The sequence below is a fragment of the Poromitra crassiceps genome (assembly GCF_964638095.1).
Source record: "Poromitra crassiceps genome assembly, chromosome: 1".
NCBI classification, from domain to species: Eukaryota; Metazoa; Chordata; class Actinopteri; order Beryciformes; family Melamphaidae; genus Poromitra; species Poromitra crassiceps.
Window position 1 is genome coordinate 100,289,949 of NC_139623.1, and position 16,933 is coordinate 100,306,881.

General features: G+C 46.8%; 1 protein-coding gene across 2 annotated transcripts in view; it reads right to left on the reverse strand.

Annotated features, from left to right (window-relative positions):
* The window catches only part of zfpm2a (zinc finger protein, FOG family member 2a), a gene marked incomplete at its 5' end in the record, with an annotated part of 184,620 nt that overhangs the window by 3,829 nt on the left and 163,858 nt on the right, over positions 1 to 16,933 (reverse strand). For both annotated transcript variants that reach the window (XM_083637778.1, XM_083637777.1), the window contains one exon: positions 97 to 303. In XM_083637778.1, the coding sequence (XP_083493904.1) occupies positions 97 to 303 (207 nt within the window). The remainder of the gene's footprint in view (positions 1 to 96; positions 304 to 16,933) is intronic.

A 16,933-nucleotide genomic window follows, 5' to 3' on the forward strand; every position in this document is an offset into this window, starting at 1 on the left:
GAGCGAGTGTGCGCCTGTGATTGTGTGTATCTATACAAAACTACATCTCGGTCCAGCTTTCTGTACGTGTGTGTGTGTGTTTGTGTGGCCACTCACTGTTGACGATGGCAGTGGGCAGAATGGAAGCCATTGCGGCCTGCTGCGGCAGGAGTTGGATGCTGTCCAGCAGCCTGGCTGGGTACATGCCCTCGCTCAGAGACATGTGGTTCACCGCCTGCAGCCGGGAGTCAAAGTCCACTGCAAATGCCACCAGCTCCTCACCCTCCATCATGTTCTTGGTGGTGGTGCACCACAGTTGGCCGCCTGGACAAAATAGAGATAGAGGAGACATTTAAATGCAAGCTGGGAAAGGGAAGAGTGCTTTGGTTGTGCGCATACAGAGATAGTTTGGCTTCAGTTGTCAGCAAGGGAGGATGTGGTGTTTGTACTCAATTTGAAAAAAAACAAAAAAAACAGCAATTCAAATGTCTTGTATTTGAAATATAACAATGATGGGGCAGGACATCATGTGAGGGACTGTTCCAAATTCAAGCCAGAACTAATAAATTCCAGCTATCGGGACACAACCATGGTGTCTTAGGAGAAGGAAGCAGGATTTGCAAAGAATGCACCGCTCTACCATGTTGCCTGCCAAGTTGCAGGTTTTATATGATGGGAGGTGTGTGTGTGTGTGTGTGTGTGTGTGTGTGTGTGTGTGTGTGTGCGTGTGCGTGTGTGTGTGCGTGTGTGCACGTGGGTGCGTGCGTAATGTGTACACCTACTGCTACACCATGAAGTAACCACTAAAAATACACCTTTTTCTATGAGGTAAAAGTAATGGGATATTGAAATGCGAGAAAATAAAAAGCATGTACATTTTTCAGCATTTATTGTTAAATATACAGTATGTATATATGTTATGTATGGGGAATCTAACAAGACGCTATAACAAGGTGAATAATTCACATTCTCATTTGATTGTGACTTTTATACATTTCCAGAAGCATGGCACCTCAGCTGGGCTAAACTGTAGCCTACAGTGCTGCTGTCTGCTGGCACACTGAGACAGGTCCTCCATATTATTAGATTGTTGTGTTTTGGGATTAAACATTCCTCTGAAATCTTCTGAACATATTCATTAAGTCAGAGAAAGGGGGAGCAGAGGGAAGGAAGGAAGGGGGGAGAGGGAGAGAGTGGAGGTTTTAGCTTAGATAATATTTATCTCAGCACACGACAGGCTTTTCAGCTGCACTTAATTTTCCATTGAAGAGATTAAAGTTTTTAATATGACTATTTACAGAAATCTGGCTGGGGAGATAACAACAAACTATGATACGCTCCCGCTAAATGGCAGAATTAGGACATTGTTTCTGAGGAAAGCTGGACAATTAATTAAAGCACGCTGTTAGCTTTCAAAGATGTGCAAACATAGTGACGGAGTGTCAGGCTGAGAGGGGACCTGTGATTTGAGCCCTGGCTGATGTGGAATAAAGAGCATCCTGAGGAGAGGTGTGGAGGCAGGGGGATGCAGGCCGTCCTGAGGAGAGGTGTGGAGGCAGGGGGACGCAGGCCGTCCTGAGGAGAGGTGTGGAGGCAGGGGGATGCAGGCCGTCCTGAGGAGAGGTGTGGAGGCAGGGGGACGCAGGCCGTCCTGAGGAGAGGTGTGGAGGCAGGGGGACGCAGGCCGTCCTGAGGAGAGGTGTGGAGGCAGGGGGACGCAGGCCGTCCTGAGGAGAGGTGTGGAGGTAGGGGGACGCAGCCCGTCCTGAGGAGAGGTGTGGAGGCAGGGGGACGCAGGCCGTCCTGAGGAGAGGTGTGGAGGCAGGGGGACGCAGCCCGTCCTGAGGAGAGGTGTGGAGGCAGGGGGACGCAGGCCGTCCTGAGGAGAGGTGTGGAGGCAGGGGGACGCAGGCCGTCCTGAGGAGAGGTGTGGAGGCAGGGGGACGCAGGCCGTCCTGAGGAGAGGTGTGGAGGCAGGGGGACGCAGGCCGTCCTGAGGAGAGGTGTGGAGGCAGGGGGACGCAGGCCGTCCTGAGGAGAGGTGTGGAGGCAGGGGGACGCAGGCCGTCCTGAGGAGAGGTGTGGAGGCAGGGGGACGCAGGCCGTCCTGAGGAGAGGTGTGGAGGCAGGGGGACGCAGGCCGTCCCGAGGAGAGGTGTGGAGGCAGGGGGACGCAGGCCGTCCTGAGGAGAGGTGTGGAGGCAGGGGGATGCAGGCCGTCCTGAGGAGAGGTGTGGAGGCAGGGGGACGCAGCCCGTCCTGAGGAGAGGTGTGGAGGCAGGGGGACGCAGCCCGTCCTGAGGAGAGGTGTGGAGGCAGGGGGACGCAGGCCGTCCTGAGGAGAGGTGTGGAGCCAAGGGGATGCAGGCCGTCCTGAGGAGAGGTGTGGAGGCAGGGGGATGCAGGCCGTCCTGAGGAGAGGTGTGGAGGCAGGGGGACGCAGGCAACGAGAGGCACCCCACCCATCTGGAACACTGATTACTCATGTTTACACAAAAGCCCTGAATCAGCGGCTTTCAAACGGCCTGTAGACATGAGGCTCTGTATTAAAACAATCCACTTTTCTGTGGATTTATTGGAAATGGAAAACCAAGGCATGGAAACAGAGCCACCATTATTTTTACACTACCATGGCATGCATTATGTATAAATCATTGTTAAGTCTCTAGAATGAATTGCCCCATTATTTCAATTCAAAATTGAATATTTCAGATTTCAAATCGCTGTTTTGATTAAAACCTTTCTGGCCCTTCCTATCTGCTGGAGAAGCACTGAAAATTAGACCAGCACAAACGTGTCAAAGGAGTGAAATGGTATTAAAATATGCTATCTTTCAAAGTCCCATTTGTGTGCAGGCTCTCTCTCTCTTTCTGTGTGTGTGTGTGTGTGTGTGTGTGTGTGCACGTGCGTGTGCATGTCAGCGCCACTTTAAAGAGCAGTGCCTATCTGTCGGCCAATCTGCTGTGACGAGACACACACTTCAGGCCGCTCCACTTCATCGTTTTGATTCTGTCATACCACACACTGCCTGGAGAGGCCCTTTGAATTTTTATCTCCTAATTAAAATAACAAAACTCCTCTCCACTGTCTGCCCAAGTTACCATCAAGGTAGATACAAACTGCCACTGACAATGGCGGGGAATATATGGCAGTCATAGCCACAAAAGTTGCTCTCCTCTGTAAAGATCTTTTAGTTCAGAGGGGCTCCGCTTACAAAGAGAATTACGAACTAGGCTGTGATACTCCGATACAAATCGCTGTTTTTGGATCAATCCAAATCAAAGATATTGTCTGCTCTCCTCAGCTGAACTGAACTAGATTATGTAGAGACTGATGGAGTTCTACACAAATTTATTTTTGATAATATTTTTGCATTCTCTGAATTTCTTTCTAAAGCGTGGGACAGGAGGAGAAGGTTGACGTATAACTGATAAATTATAGTTCGTTTTTTTATTTTCGTATTCTATGTGCAGGTATGTATGAATGTATATGTATGTATATGTATAGGCATATTATGTCTGCATGTATATATACTCTGTTGCTCTAATTTGGGCTGCACTGGAAGCTTCTGGTTGGGTAACATACCGGAATGTTATGTTTTGTTAAATATTGAATGTTGATGTGTCTGATAATCCCATGTGGGATGGGTCATGTAATTGTCCTGACACGAAAATAAAATATTCATTCATTCATTCATTCATTCATTCATTCATTCGATGGAAATGTTTTGCTGCTATTTGACAACAGAATAAGCACAGCGATTGGATCCCTTCAGCCAAAGATGCTACAGATCATCTGTTGTGTGTGTGAATGCTGGAAGTGACTTTTGGGACTGAATGTCCCAGTTTGACTGAGCTACACAAAACACTGATGCAGCACTCTGCTACAGTACAGTGAACCACCCAAGACAAGGCAACACTCTGCTACAGTACAGTGAACCACCCAAGACAAGGCAGCACTGCTACAGTACAGTGAACCACCCAAGACAAGGCAACACTCCTACAGTACAGCGAACCACCCAAGACAAGGCAGCACTCTCCTACAGTACAGCGAACCACCCAAGACAAGACAGCACTGCTACAGTACAGTGAACCACCCAAGACAAGGCAGCACTCTCCTACAGTACAGTGAACCAGCCAAGACAAGGCAGCACTCTCCTACAGTACAGTGAACCACCCAAGACAAGGCAGCACTCTCCTACAGTACAGTGAACCACCCAAGACAGCACTGCTACAGTACAGTGAACCACCCAAGACAAGGCAGCACTGCTACAGTACAGCGAACCACCCAAGATAAGGCAGCACTCTCCTACAGTACAGTGAACCACCCAAGACAAGACAGCACTCTCCTACAGTACAGTGAACCACCCAAGACAGCACTGCTACAGTACAGTGAACCACCCAAGACAAGGCAGCACTGCTACAGTACAGTGAACCACCCAAGACAAGACAGCACTCTGCTACAGTACAGTGAACCACCCAAGACAAGGCAGCACTGCTACAGTACAGTGAACCACCCAAGACAAGGCAGCACTGCTACAGTACAGTGAACCACCCAAGACAAGACAGCACTCTGCTACAGTACAGTGAACCACCCAAGACAAGTCAAGTCAAGTTTATTTGTATAGCACATTTCATACACAGAGGCAATTCAAAGGCAAGGCAGCACTGCTACAGTACACTGAACTACCCAAGACAAGGCAGCACTGCTACAGTACAGTGAACCACCCAAGACAAGGCAGCACTGCTACAGTACAGTGAACCACCCAAGACAAGACAGCAATGCTACAGTACAGTGAACCACCCAAGACAAGACAGCACTCTCCTACAGTGAACCACCCAAGACAAGGCAGCACTGCTACAGTACAGTGAACCACCCAAGACAAGGCAGCACTCTGCTACAGTACAGTGAACCACCCAAGACAAGGCAGCACTGCTACAGTACAGTGAACCACCCAAGACAAGGCAGCACTGCTACAGTACAGTGAACCACCCAAGACAAGACAGCAATGCTACAGTACAGTGAACCACCCAAGACAAGACAGCACTCTCCTACAGTGAACCACCCAAGACAAGGCAGCACTGCTACAGTACAGTGAACCACCCAAGACAAGGCAGCACTCTGCTACAGTACAGTGAACCACCCAAGACAAGGCAGCACTGCTACAGTACAGTGAACCACCCATGAAGACAAGGCAGCACTGCTACAGTACAGTGAACCACGCAAGACAAGACAGCACTCTGCTACAGTACAGTGAACCACCCAAGACAAGGCAGCACTGCTACAGTACAGTGAACCACCCAAGACAAGGCAGCACTGCTACAGTACAGTGAACCACCCAAGACAAGACATCACTCTGCTACAGTACAGTGAACCACCCAAGACAAGTCAAGTCAAGTCAAGTCAAGTCAAGTTTATTTGTATAGCACATTTCATACACAGAGGCAATTCAAAGGCAAGGCAGCACTGCTACAGTACACTGAACTACCCAAGACAAGACAGCACTCTGCTAATACAGTGAACCACCCAAGACAAGGCAGCACTGCTACAGTACAGTAAACCACCCAAGACAAGGCAGCACTGCTACAGTACAGTGAACCACCCAAGACAAGACAGCAATGCTACAGTACAGTGAACCACCCAAGACAAGACAGCACTCTCCTACAGTGAACCACCCAAGACAAGGCAGCACTGCTACAGTACAGTGAACCACCCAATACAAGGCAGCACTCTGCTACAGTACGGTGAACCACCCAAGACAAGGCAGCACTGCTACAGTACAGTGAACCACCCAAGACAAAGCAGCACTGCTACAGTACAGTGAACCACCCAAGACAAGGCAGCACTCTGCTACAGTACAGTGAACCACCCAAGACAAAGCAACACTGCTACAGTACAGTGAACCACCCAAGACAAGGCAGCACTGCTACAGTACAGTGAACCACCCAAGACAAAGCAGCACTGCTACAGTACAGTGAACCACCCAAGACAAGGCAGCACGGCTACAGCACAGTGAACCACCCAAGACAAGGCAGCACTGATACAGTACAGTGAACCACCCAAGACAAGGCAGCACTGCTACAGTACAGTGAACCACCCAAGACAAGACAGCACACTGCTACAGTACAGTGAACCACCCAAGACAAGGCAGCACTCTCCTACAGTACAGTGAACCACCCAAGACAAGACAGCACTGCTACAGTACAGTGAACCACCCAAGACAAGGCAGCACTCTCCTACAGTACAGTGAACCACCCAAGACAAGGCAGCACTGCTACAGTACAGTGAACCACCCAAGACAAGGCAGCAATGCTACAGTACAGTGAACCACCCAAGACAAGACAGCACTGCTACAGTACAGTGAACCACCCAAGACAAGACAGCACTCTCCTACAGTACAGTGAACCACCCAAGACAAGACAGCACTACTAACTACTACAAGACATAAAGACTGAAATAGGCTACGTTGTTACTGTGTCTGTCGGAGACACGGCCTAACATTAACATTTAATATGAGCTGAATATCAGCCTGTGCTCAGCTATGTATACAGGAAGTGGACCGGATATTCAGGTGGGTTGTGACGGTGGTTATTGTTGTCAAGTTAAAACCGTCTATAGGTCAATGTTCTATAGATTAGTAATTCAGGAAACTAAAAGCAACTTACATAATTGATTGTGCAGCTATAACATGCAACATTTGCATGCATAATACAAACATGCATGCACGCATGTATACCTACCTACATGCATACGGTGCATGTAGGTGGGTACGGTGGTGCAGTGGTAAGCGCTGTCGCCTCACAGCTCGAAGGTCCTGGGTTCGATTCCCACCTGGGACGCTGTGGGCGCTGGAGTTGTGACCCCCCCATATCTTCAGTGCCTACTGCCCAGGTGGGCTATCTCGTCGAAAGGGCCTTTCTGTGTGGAGTTTGCATGTTCTCCCTGTACCCCCCAGGGGGTTCCTCCGTACATAACCCCCCACTAAAAACATGCAGAAGATCGTCATCCGACCAGTGACGACAACATCTGAAGTTGGTCCAATGATGGTCCAATGAAGGTCCCTGGGCGCTGGAAAGAAATAGCGACCACTGCTCCTGGCCTGCCCCCTGGAGGAAAGGACAAGCCTGGATGGGTCAAATGCAGAGGACATATTTCACCGGCCACCGTCAGCATGAGTGTGTGTAGTGGCCGCATGCATGTGTTCGTGTGACAATAAAAGACGGGCTGCCGTCTGAAATCGTGTTTTTTTTTTAATGCATGTACTATCAGGGATGCAAATTACCATGCACACATGCACCTATGCACACGGATCCACTGCAAATGCCTGCCATAGACCCTTTTCACAGAAACCATTTTGACATGGTAAGCAGGAAGTAAAGCAGTTGTAAGCAATAGCCTACCATTAATGATGGTTCCATTCCATTTAGGTATTCCAGTGCCGGGGCCCTCATTAATGTTATTGGGTATACCTCCTTTACGTCCTGCTTTACACAGTTACTGTGAAAAGGGCCCATAGAAAAATAGATTGCAGAGATATGTCAGGAGATTTTCCAAGGAGGAGCTTTCTCTAAAGATTCCTCATTTTCCCCATGGCTGTCTTCCTCTGGCAGGTGATCTAAATCTCACAAACACAGGTTAGCCACCTATGACAATGGCATGATGTGTATGAATAGCACCGTGAGGTGCAGGGCAAGAGTTGAAAGAGTGAAAGACCAAAACCATAAGTCCTGAAACTACTTTAGGGAAAAGGCTGGGAAAAGTGCAGCTTGTGATTTGCACTTGTTTGCCTGCTAACTGTCTGCAGTGAGCTGCCTTTGTGCAGTGGCCAATGCAGTTGGAATGAAGGCTATTGTCTAAATCCTCCTGCAGAGCACCTGATAAAAGAATAAAGAACTATGACATATTCTAAAAACAATGGAGGAATTAAGGGGAGACAATAGGCCAGCTGCCTCATTAAAACAATCAAAAACGGCATCCTGTACGTAGTCCAGATAATTAAAAACCACTGCTTCCTACAGTCTCTCAATAGCACATCCAGCAGCTCACTGAGGCCCTGAGACTATGGCTCTGCTGGCTAAATGCCCTCTTCCCTCTCTTCTCTTTGATTAATGCTTTATTTGAACGTGCAGTTGAAGATGAACATATGAAGGAATTCATGAAACAAAATCATAATGCAAGGCCCTTTCCCCAAGAAGTACTTCTACACCAATCAAAAGTCTATGGATGAATCGCACGGGGTCCCTCCCCCTTTGCCTAAAGCCCCAAGAGATTTCAAAGTGCAGGCATCACAGGGCATTTTTAATTTGCTCACTTTAAATGACTTGATAGGAACATGCCTGTGTACAGTATCTGTGTATGTATGGGGGTGGGGAAATGCCTGTGTACAGTATCTGTGTATGTATGGGGGTGGGAAAATGCCTGTGTACAGTATCTGTGTATGTATGGGGGTGGCAGGGAGAGGAGTGGGAGATACTCGAACAGGAATCATTTCTTTTTAATTATTATTATTTTTTGCTCTCTGTGCACGGCTACCACCAACCATATCTTAATGAAGCTGCAAACAAATCTCTCATGCCTTGTGCAGAGCTGAGAGACAACAAAGCAGCCGAAATAACAGAAGGGCCTGGATAATTAAACTGGCCTGAAGACAGGTATTCAAATGTTGGTGTGTAAACAGCACAACTCTTTAATAGTTTAGCTGTAAAATGCGTAGTTAAGCACATCAGCACTTGCCTCTCCCATCTGTCCAAACACATTACCATTGCGGAGGCCATTACAGCACTGGAGTACAGTCCCACTGCACCACAAACACATATTATGGCATGTGGAGAACGAACATATTTCATATTTCAAACCTCCATAAAGCCTGACCGTGATTTGGAAAGGAAACCGCTTTTTCTTTGCTTTGGCTATTCTGTCGGTTAAAGTGATCCGCTCTGTCCGTCCATTGGCTCCGTGCTAACTGTTGGTCTTAATTGTGAAGAGGGGCCAATGGTGCCTGCAGCCACAGAGAGGGTTGTAATTAAAGACCTCTACTCTTCTTGTCTTCAAATCAGCTCCAACTCCTCCTGGTCAAATGGGAACAGGCTCCTCGCACCTACGAATATCAAGTAGCCGCATGTAGTTAACGGCTTCTAGTTTTTTTTTAAACAAGGCTTTATGTAGGGAGAGGAAAATTACAGTGCAACACCCCCCCCCCCCCCCATAAATAAATAAACAAATAAATAAATTATGCCCCAACAAACGTAATGCCTGAATCGTACCAGTAAAAAATATGAATCATAAAATGTCAATGAATAATATCTGTATCTGCACCTGACAGCAGCCTACTAAACAAATCCTCCTCATGAATATTGGTCAATATTGAGAGCCTGTTTGTGGACCATCACAGTCAAACACATAAGGATGACTCATCATGGCTGTCAAACGGTCATCAGAACACAACCCAGACCCGGAGCAAGCAAGGGAAAACGCTGAGTTAGACCCGACAGCGAACAACATTCACAGGGTCAAACAAGCTCACTGACTCTTATTGACAGTGCCCTAAACCCGAATTATTTCACTGAAGCATTGACACAGATTGACTCTCGTTCTCCCTCTTTCTCTCTTCCACCTCCCCCTCCTTTGGTATTTTCCTTGGCCACTAGGAGGCACTCTTCTCATGCTAAAGCTGCAGCCGTGCAGCCGGTCGGCGGATGTTTTGCTGTGATGATGCTCTGTCGATGCAGAGACACCTCAGACATGGCATCGCAGCATAGCAGCCAGTCTGCATATACGTCCATGCAGGTAGGTGGTAAAGACCTTTCTCTCATGAGCAATGCATTTGGGGGAAAAGCCATTCTTGTGGCTTAATTTAGACTTGATTTTTGGCATGAAATTACTCTGTACAGTTCAAATGTCCTGCATGTGTGTTTTATTTTTTTTACAAATTGAAAATCTTTTGTCTTTTCTTAGCTGCATATGTAATGACAGTCATCAGGCATGCCAGGATGCCTCTGACACTTTTCAACATGCTTGATATTTTATTTTTAAAAATTCAAATGAAAATTTTAAGAGGCAAAACAATCTTCCGCTTTCCAGGAAAAAGACACATTGTTCAGTAAATATGTGTTTATCAAGTCCTGCCTTGCCTGACACCCCAAACCCCACATTTCACTCCTTCGCACTACAGTGTCCAGACTAATTTTAGCATCAAGTGTATTGCAGATGATAGCCAGCACCGAGAGCTCATGGATGGCCTTGAGCGAATGGCACGTAGGTCAGAATCCACAAATTAAAAAGTCCTCCCAGGGGAGCCTCATACACACTCTCTCTACAGTATACATTCACATGGCAACAAAGACATAAAACCACCACACCAAAAAATGTCATTCAACACACATTTATGAATTGTTCAAAGATGGCCCATCCTTGTTTCTACTGTAGCTACAGAGCAATTTAGGAAATATTTTACTCTTAAAAAAAAAAGTATGCTTCACTTGCAAATGAAATGGCATTTCTCTGGCACATCTCTGGAGGTTTCAATGCAGTGAGAACGGTACTGGCAATGGGATGTTTGCCTGCTAACATTGTTGTAATGTTGAGGGAGACAGAAAAATAAATTACAAATGTGAATTAGGATTTCAATTTGTTATACAAATTCATTCATTTATATGTGAAAGTTTGCTGACTGAAATTTATTAAATCAATTAAAGGAAGAATATTTTGAAATAGAAATGGCACCTGTTTTATTATGCTTTACACACAAACCATTATGATACAAATTAGTACCAATTTAGTATAATTTCCATTTCCAGTTTTCCAGACCAATTTTAACATTTTCCTCTAAACAGTAAATAGATATTGAGCTTATTTCACACTTTGTACAGTGCACGCCCCACATCTTTGCTCTGCTGTCAGTCTGAGACAATAGCAGCCACAAATTCCTTAAGAGCAGGCTGCAGTACAAAGCTGTGCTTGCTCATTAGCTGCCACACACAGCCAGCTCCTCCCTCTCCACGCTCAAGTCAAGTAGGCTATTAAAGGACTACTCTGACTGGCTCCTCTTCGCTCTACTCTGCTTTATTCTTGATTTAGACAGGTTTGTCCCATTGAGCACTCTATTAGCTGTGCCGCGCGGCACGGCGGGTAGGGGCTGCCTGAGTGCTGGTTGCGGCCAGTCGACATGTGTTTACTGCGGCCCCTGCTGGGGTGGCAGGCTGGTTGGGGGCCCGTTCTGACCAAGCCCTGCTAATGGGACCAGGAGACCCCTCGTGACAGGACCGCAGGACCCAGCCCCTCCCCACCCCCCCAGCTGCGGCCCCATGGCCCGCGTCCCCCTGCCCATCATGCCTCGGTGGGAGCAGGTGAACGGCGGAGGTCCAACGCCAAGCGAGCGCACTTTTCCTGGGAGAGCGCCGCGCCATCACCACGCGCCTCAGTGCTTCCTCCAACATGGCTCCAACCTGACGCCACATGGGCTGGCTGGCCAGTCTGAGTGTGTGTGTGTGTGTGTGTGTGTGTGTGTGTGTATACGGTGGATGCCAGCCCTAATGCAAATGCTTGCCGTTTAAAAAATGGGACCCTCTCTCCTCTCCCTCTCCTCTTTGGAAAGGTCTATTTTGGCCTTCTGGCGTTAGCTTTTTTTCTTTTTCTTTTTTCTTCTCCCCTCTCCAGAAGGATAGAGAGCCAGAGAGATGCACCTGTCAACCATTTTGGAATGCAGCATTATTGATCTGGTCGGGGGAATGGAATGTATGAGGTTATACATTTCTCTTCATGAATATGACATCGATTTTTAAAACCTACATATTTGCCCAATGCAAAGCTTTATGTGTGCCTTGTTTAAGCGCATGCCAGTCTGGCATGCACAGCACACACACACACACACACACACACACACACACACACACACACACACACACACACACACACACACACACACACACACACACACACACACACACACACACACACACACACACACACACACACACACACACACACACACACACACACACACACACACAGAGCAGCCACCGGTGCAACATCCCAGCATGCCCTGTGTCTGTGCACCCCTGTAATTCTACATATTGCTTAAAGTATGTGCTAATTAAATGTTCTGTGGGTTTTGCAGTGGAAATAAATAATCGGCCGCTAAAAGCCCTAATTGCGTTTGTCACATTGTGTGTCTCTGTGGCTGCTGGTGCAACGGGAGCGCAGCCGCTGCCCTTCTTGCTCATTGCCATTCTGTGGTCCTGGCAAGCCCCCGCGCTGCCCCAGGTATCACCACGCGGCCATCTGGAGCCGACATCTGTCTCTCTATTGATCACAAGGGTTTAGCACTTGATCAAACAGACTGCGACAGGAAATTGCTCTTTTCCCCACAGAAAAGGCCAATGGCCTGCGTGAGGGTAATAGAGTGGAACTGAGATGCAGCACCGGCGCGGCGGGCAGGCGGGCGCGGGCACCGCCAGGCCGGCAGCGGCACACGGTGGCATCAGCCGCTGTGTGGAGGTGGCAGTAGGGCCGGGCAATATAGCGATATTATATCAAGATCGTGATATGAGTCTTAGATTTTGGATAGTGTACGTAATATTGTGATATGGCATACTGTAACTGTAAGTTTCTAGCTGTTCTAGTATTTGCCTTCATCCACTTACTCATTATATCCACATTACTTATGGTTATTTATCAAAAATCTGATTGTGTCAATATTTTGTGAAAGCCAATAACTCAGGGAAGGAAACCTTGTCTTTGCATTTTATTTTAATCAGTCTTGTTTTAATAAAAGTGCTTGTGACTTCTCATATGTGGCTTTGACTTAAAACTGAACATTTAGCTCACTTCGTACGAAATACCAAGATATGTATGTATGGCCATTCAGCCTAAAAATACAGAGATATGATTTTTGGTCCATACCGCTCAGCCGTAGTTTTACTGTTCAGTAACTTGCTAAATAGCCTTTAACCAACACGAAAAAGAATCGTGATAAGATCGTGGATCGGGATCCTGCCTGACAAAAATAGTGATATGATATTTTTGCCATATCGCCCACCCCTAGGTGGCAGGCAGGCAGGCAGGCAGGCAGCGATGGCGAACTGAAGTCCACTGTCACACCACCAAGCCAGGAAGACCATGTTTATAACCTTCCTGCTAACGCAAGAGCACGATACTGTATTGTTCCAGTCCAAATTATAATTTACAGTCATGCAATTTTGGAGGGTTTCTTTCTTATCGGAGCAGGTCACAGAGACTCTCTGTGTGCAGGTGGAAGATGGGGGCCATCGCTTCTGATGAAAAATTGTCTTTCGAGGCAGAATATAATCTTTCAAGAGGCATTCAGGTAGCTGTGTGTATGCCAACAGCTGTCTGAAGCTGTAAGGAAAGCTGGATGCAAGTGAAATATGCTGTATGATAAGTACACCAGATGGTGGCTGGGGAATTAATGTACTTCTTCTGAAGAAAAACAAAATTAAAACGAGAGCATTAACACCAAGATTGCGGTCCAATATTTAAGACCACTGCTGTGATTTTCATAATAATTGAAATAGATCATGGAGGCAAATGTCCCCAAAAACACACCACAGGGGTCAAACATTTTTTTGTTTAATATGTGTCTAAAATGTAATTATGCACCCTAGTGTAATATTTCAGTCGTGGGAAATCCCTGACAATGCTATAGTCTCTTGCTCCCTGGTATCCCCAATGGATTTCAACACCATTAGTGCCTGAGGTGAACAGCTCTGAATGTGTGTTACAGTATGTTAGTTGAGGCTGTGGTCCACATCTAAAATAGCACTTTCTCACTGCTCTGGCATGCTTTCCAGGCACTGATGTAACATCATGTTTAGCAAGTATGGACAATTTGATACTGAAGGTGACATTTATTCAGTATTGTAGAAAATATTGAATTGTTCCTGCAGAGAGTGAGATATGTTTCCCCTTGCCTACAGTGCTGGGATTGTCCTTTGGAATATGATGCAAATTTGGGATGAAGCAACTAATTCCTTCCTTGCACCTCTGTTCCCCCCTCTCCTCCGCCAGCCTCCATCCTCCCCAGACACCAGGATTCTGATTAATCGTGTGACCGCCCCTCGTTTTGCATTTTACACAATCTCGCGGCGCCACGGTGAGATGTGTGAGGTGTTTCGCCACTTTTGGCAAGCTGAAAAGACGTAGCCCAAGGAAGAACAAGTCGAAAGTATGAGGGGAAAAAATATGACCAGGGGACGTGATAAAAAATTATCAGCCAGTGTGTTTTCCTGTTTGGTTTTAATCTACATTTAATTAAATTCTTATCTGCTGTGTGCTTATGGCTGCATTTGAATGGCGAGGCTGCATTCATTATGAATGGTAAAATTGAACTCAGTACATTGTGTGTGGCCCAATAAAGAAAGGAGACTCTTACTGCAGTGCATGCACTAGCAGACAGACATGCGGGAAAAATAAGTCAATTAAGATCTGCTCTTTAAATTACCACTGTATCAAAACAAGGGGCGGGAGCACGCTCCATAATAGAATCCTGACAGGGGAGAGCCAGCGCAGTCGGCTGCTGTTAATATACATCCCATTTGATACAGCCAATTGTATTAGCCTGTTTATGGAATGCACAGAGTTGATGCACACTATATTTACTGGTCTGTCATGAGAGTTCATAATCGACGGTGCTGGGAGGGGGGAAAAGTTGACTTGTAACAATAGAGAGGTCAAATAAAAAAAATGGCTGCAGCCCTATAATAAGAGTTCTGCTGGTTTATCTGGAGTGTTAGAGGTCAACAGCAAAGGTCAACAAAACGCATTCAGTCTAGCCAGCCTTACAGTGGATAGTGAAGAGTTAAAAAGAAGTCGTCTCCAAAATTGTAATACTATTGACAAAAGACATACAGCTTATAAAGGGCGGACGGCACTTCATAAGCTAAGAACAATATCCCATAGGCAGCACCCCGGAAAACATCGGAAAAAGACGCTGAGCCGAAGCTACAAAGTTGGGCCCAGACAAAATCCCTAAATCTGCCCGTTTGCTTATTCCGAGCGGGGGTGGGGGGTGGGGGGTGGGGGGGTGGGGGGTGGGGGTGGTGGGGGGGGTAGCTCCCCGCTGCCTGCCCATGTTTACAGAGCTGTTCTCATCTCTAGGCCTTGCTCATCCACCGCACTGACACACAGTGTCGACATGATTAGGGGTCTGCCTTTGCATAGGGGGTGTGTGTGGGGAGGTGGTGTGGTGTGTGTGTGTGTGTGTGTGTGTGTGTGTGTGTGTGTGTGTGTGTGTGTGGGGGGGGGGGGGGTGGCAGGGGGTTGGAGGATCGGCAGATGAATGACTTTGGTGTGTCGGAGAGGGATCACAGCAGATAATCGCTCCCGACTGCTGCGCGGCTGCTCTCAGATCTGGTCTTTAAAATAATGTTGGAGTCAAGTCTCTCCAAAGCCTTCCGCAGGTTATCTTCTGCATTTTATGTTTGCTGTTTAAATCTTAACAGGACACAAGCAGCAAGGGAGAGCAAATATGTCTGGAGTCGGAGCAAGCGGAGTGTGGAAATGTTATTGCGAGGGGTTAAGATTAGCTGTTGTAGCGCGCCGAGGAGATGGAACTCCTCTATTCCAATGGCTTTCCTTCCTGGAAGAAAAACTTGGATTGTCGAATTGAACCGTGTGAGGCCCGCCTCCTCGGAGATCTACAGAGTCGATAACGAATCTGACCTCTCTCTCTAAAACCGACACAATTCAAAGGCATTCATTTCTAACACAAGACAAATACCAAATCTGTGGAAGCACTTTCCAATACAGTCTACCACTACCACACAGACAGCGAAAATACAGTGCGACATAAATTCCAATATCGTAAATACTGCTATCACGCAAACATAGAGGCCATAAACTATGGGTGCCTGTGATGGTGTGTCTGGGACTATAAACCTCTGGTGTTACTCATAGGGAATAAACACACATGCACAATTTACTGCACTAGATTCCCCCTTGTTTATCTTTTAAATAAGCATACTTTATCACCCTTCTGCATAAGCAAATTGCATGCAATGTGTGTTGTTTTAACATTTGATATGCTGTCCAGAAGATTCATTTCTCCCTACGAATTCAATTGTCTTTGCAATACCCCCTGCCATAGGCATCAGGCCTCATCACCTGTTCGTTATCACTGGCCGTCCTGTTTGGGAGCTCTTGAAACAGTGCCATGGCATTGACTCTCAGTTAACAGCAGGTCTCTGAACTTCTCACGGTTGATGGCGGAGGCTGGAAATTACGCTAACAACTAATTAACATCATAAAGACCGCTTAAATGGATGGACGACACCTGCAACCTTCATTTGCACACGCTAACCAAAAATTACCTGTGTTTTTATTTTTGCAGATAACGCATGCATTTTTTAACACTGTTTAGAATATTCATTTTTTTCAGTGGCTGTCGTTAGAATTGGCACCGGTGTCCCTTTACTATGTACTGTAAAAAAGCCACCAGGCCAAAAATAATAATTGAGCAAAATGGAGTACTGGCAGGATTCCTACAGCTTTTTTTTTTTTTTTTTTTTTTAAAGAATTATATGGGCTTGTGTGCACCTTTAAAAACGGGGAGTGCACTGCCAAATTTTGTGCTTGAAATAACACATTCAACTTTGTAATTTCTATTTGAATATAAATATTTCCAGGCGGCAGACGCGGACCTCCAGTTACTGGTCCGAATAACAAAGTGCTGTCTGTCAGTGCTGAGACACTTTGCTGGCTGGCTGAACTAAGCTGGTTTAGACTGACAAGTCTTCAACGGTGGCAGCCTCAACTTCCTCTGGCATGGCCTCTAGAGTCCTTTCTCATTCCCGTCACCAGCTTCCAGGCTCTGAGTCTTTCACTGCCGGCCAACGGAGATGACCACTATACAGTCAAGTATCCTGCTTTACACCACCTCTCTCTCTCTCTCTCTCTCTCTCTCTCTCTCTCTCTCTCTCTCTCTCTCTCTCTCTCTCTC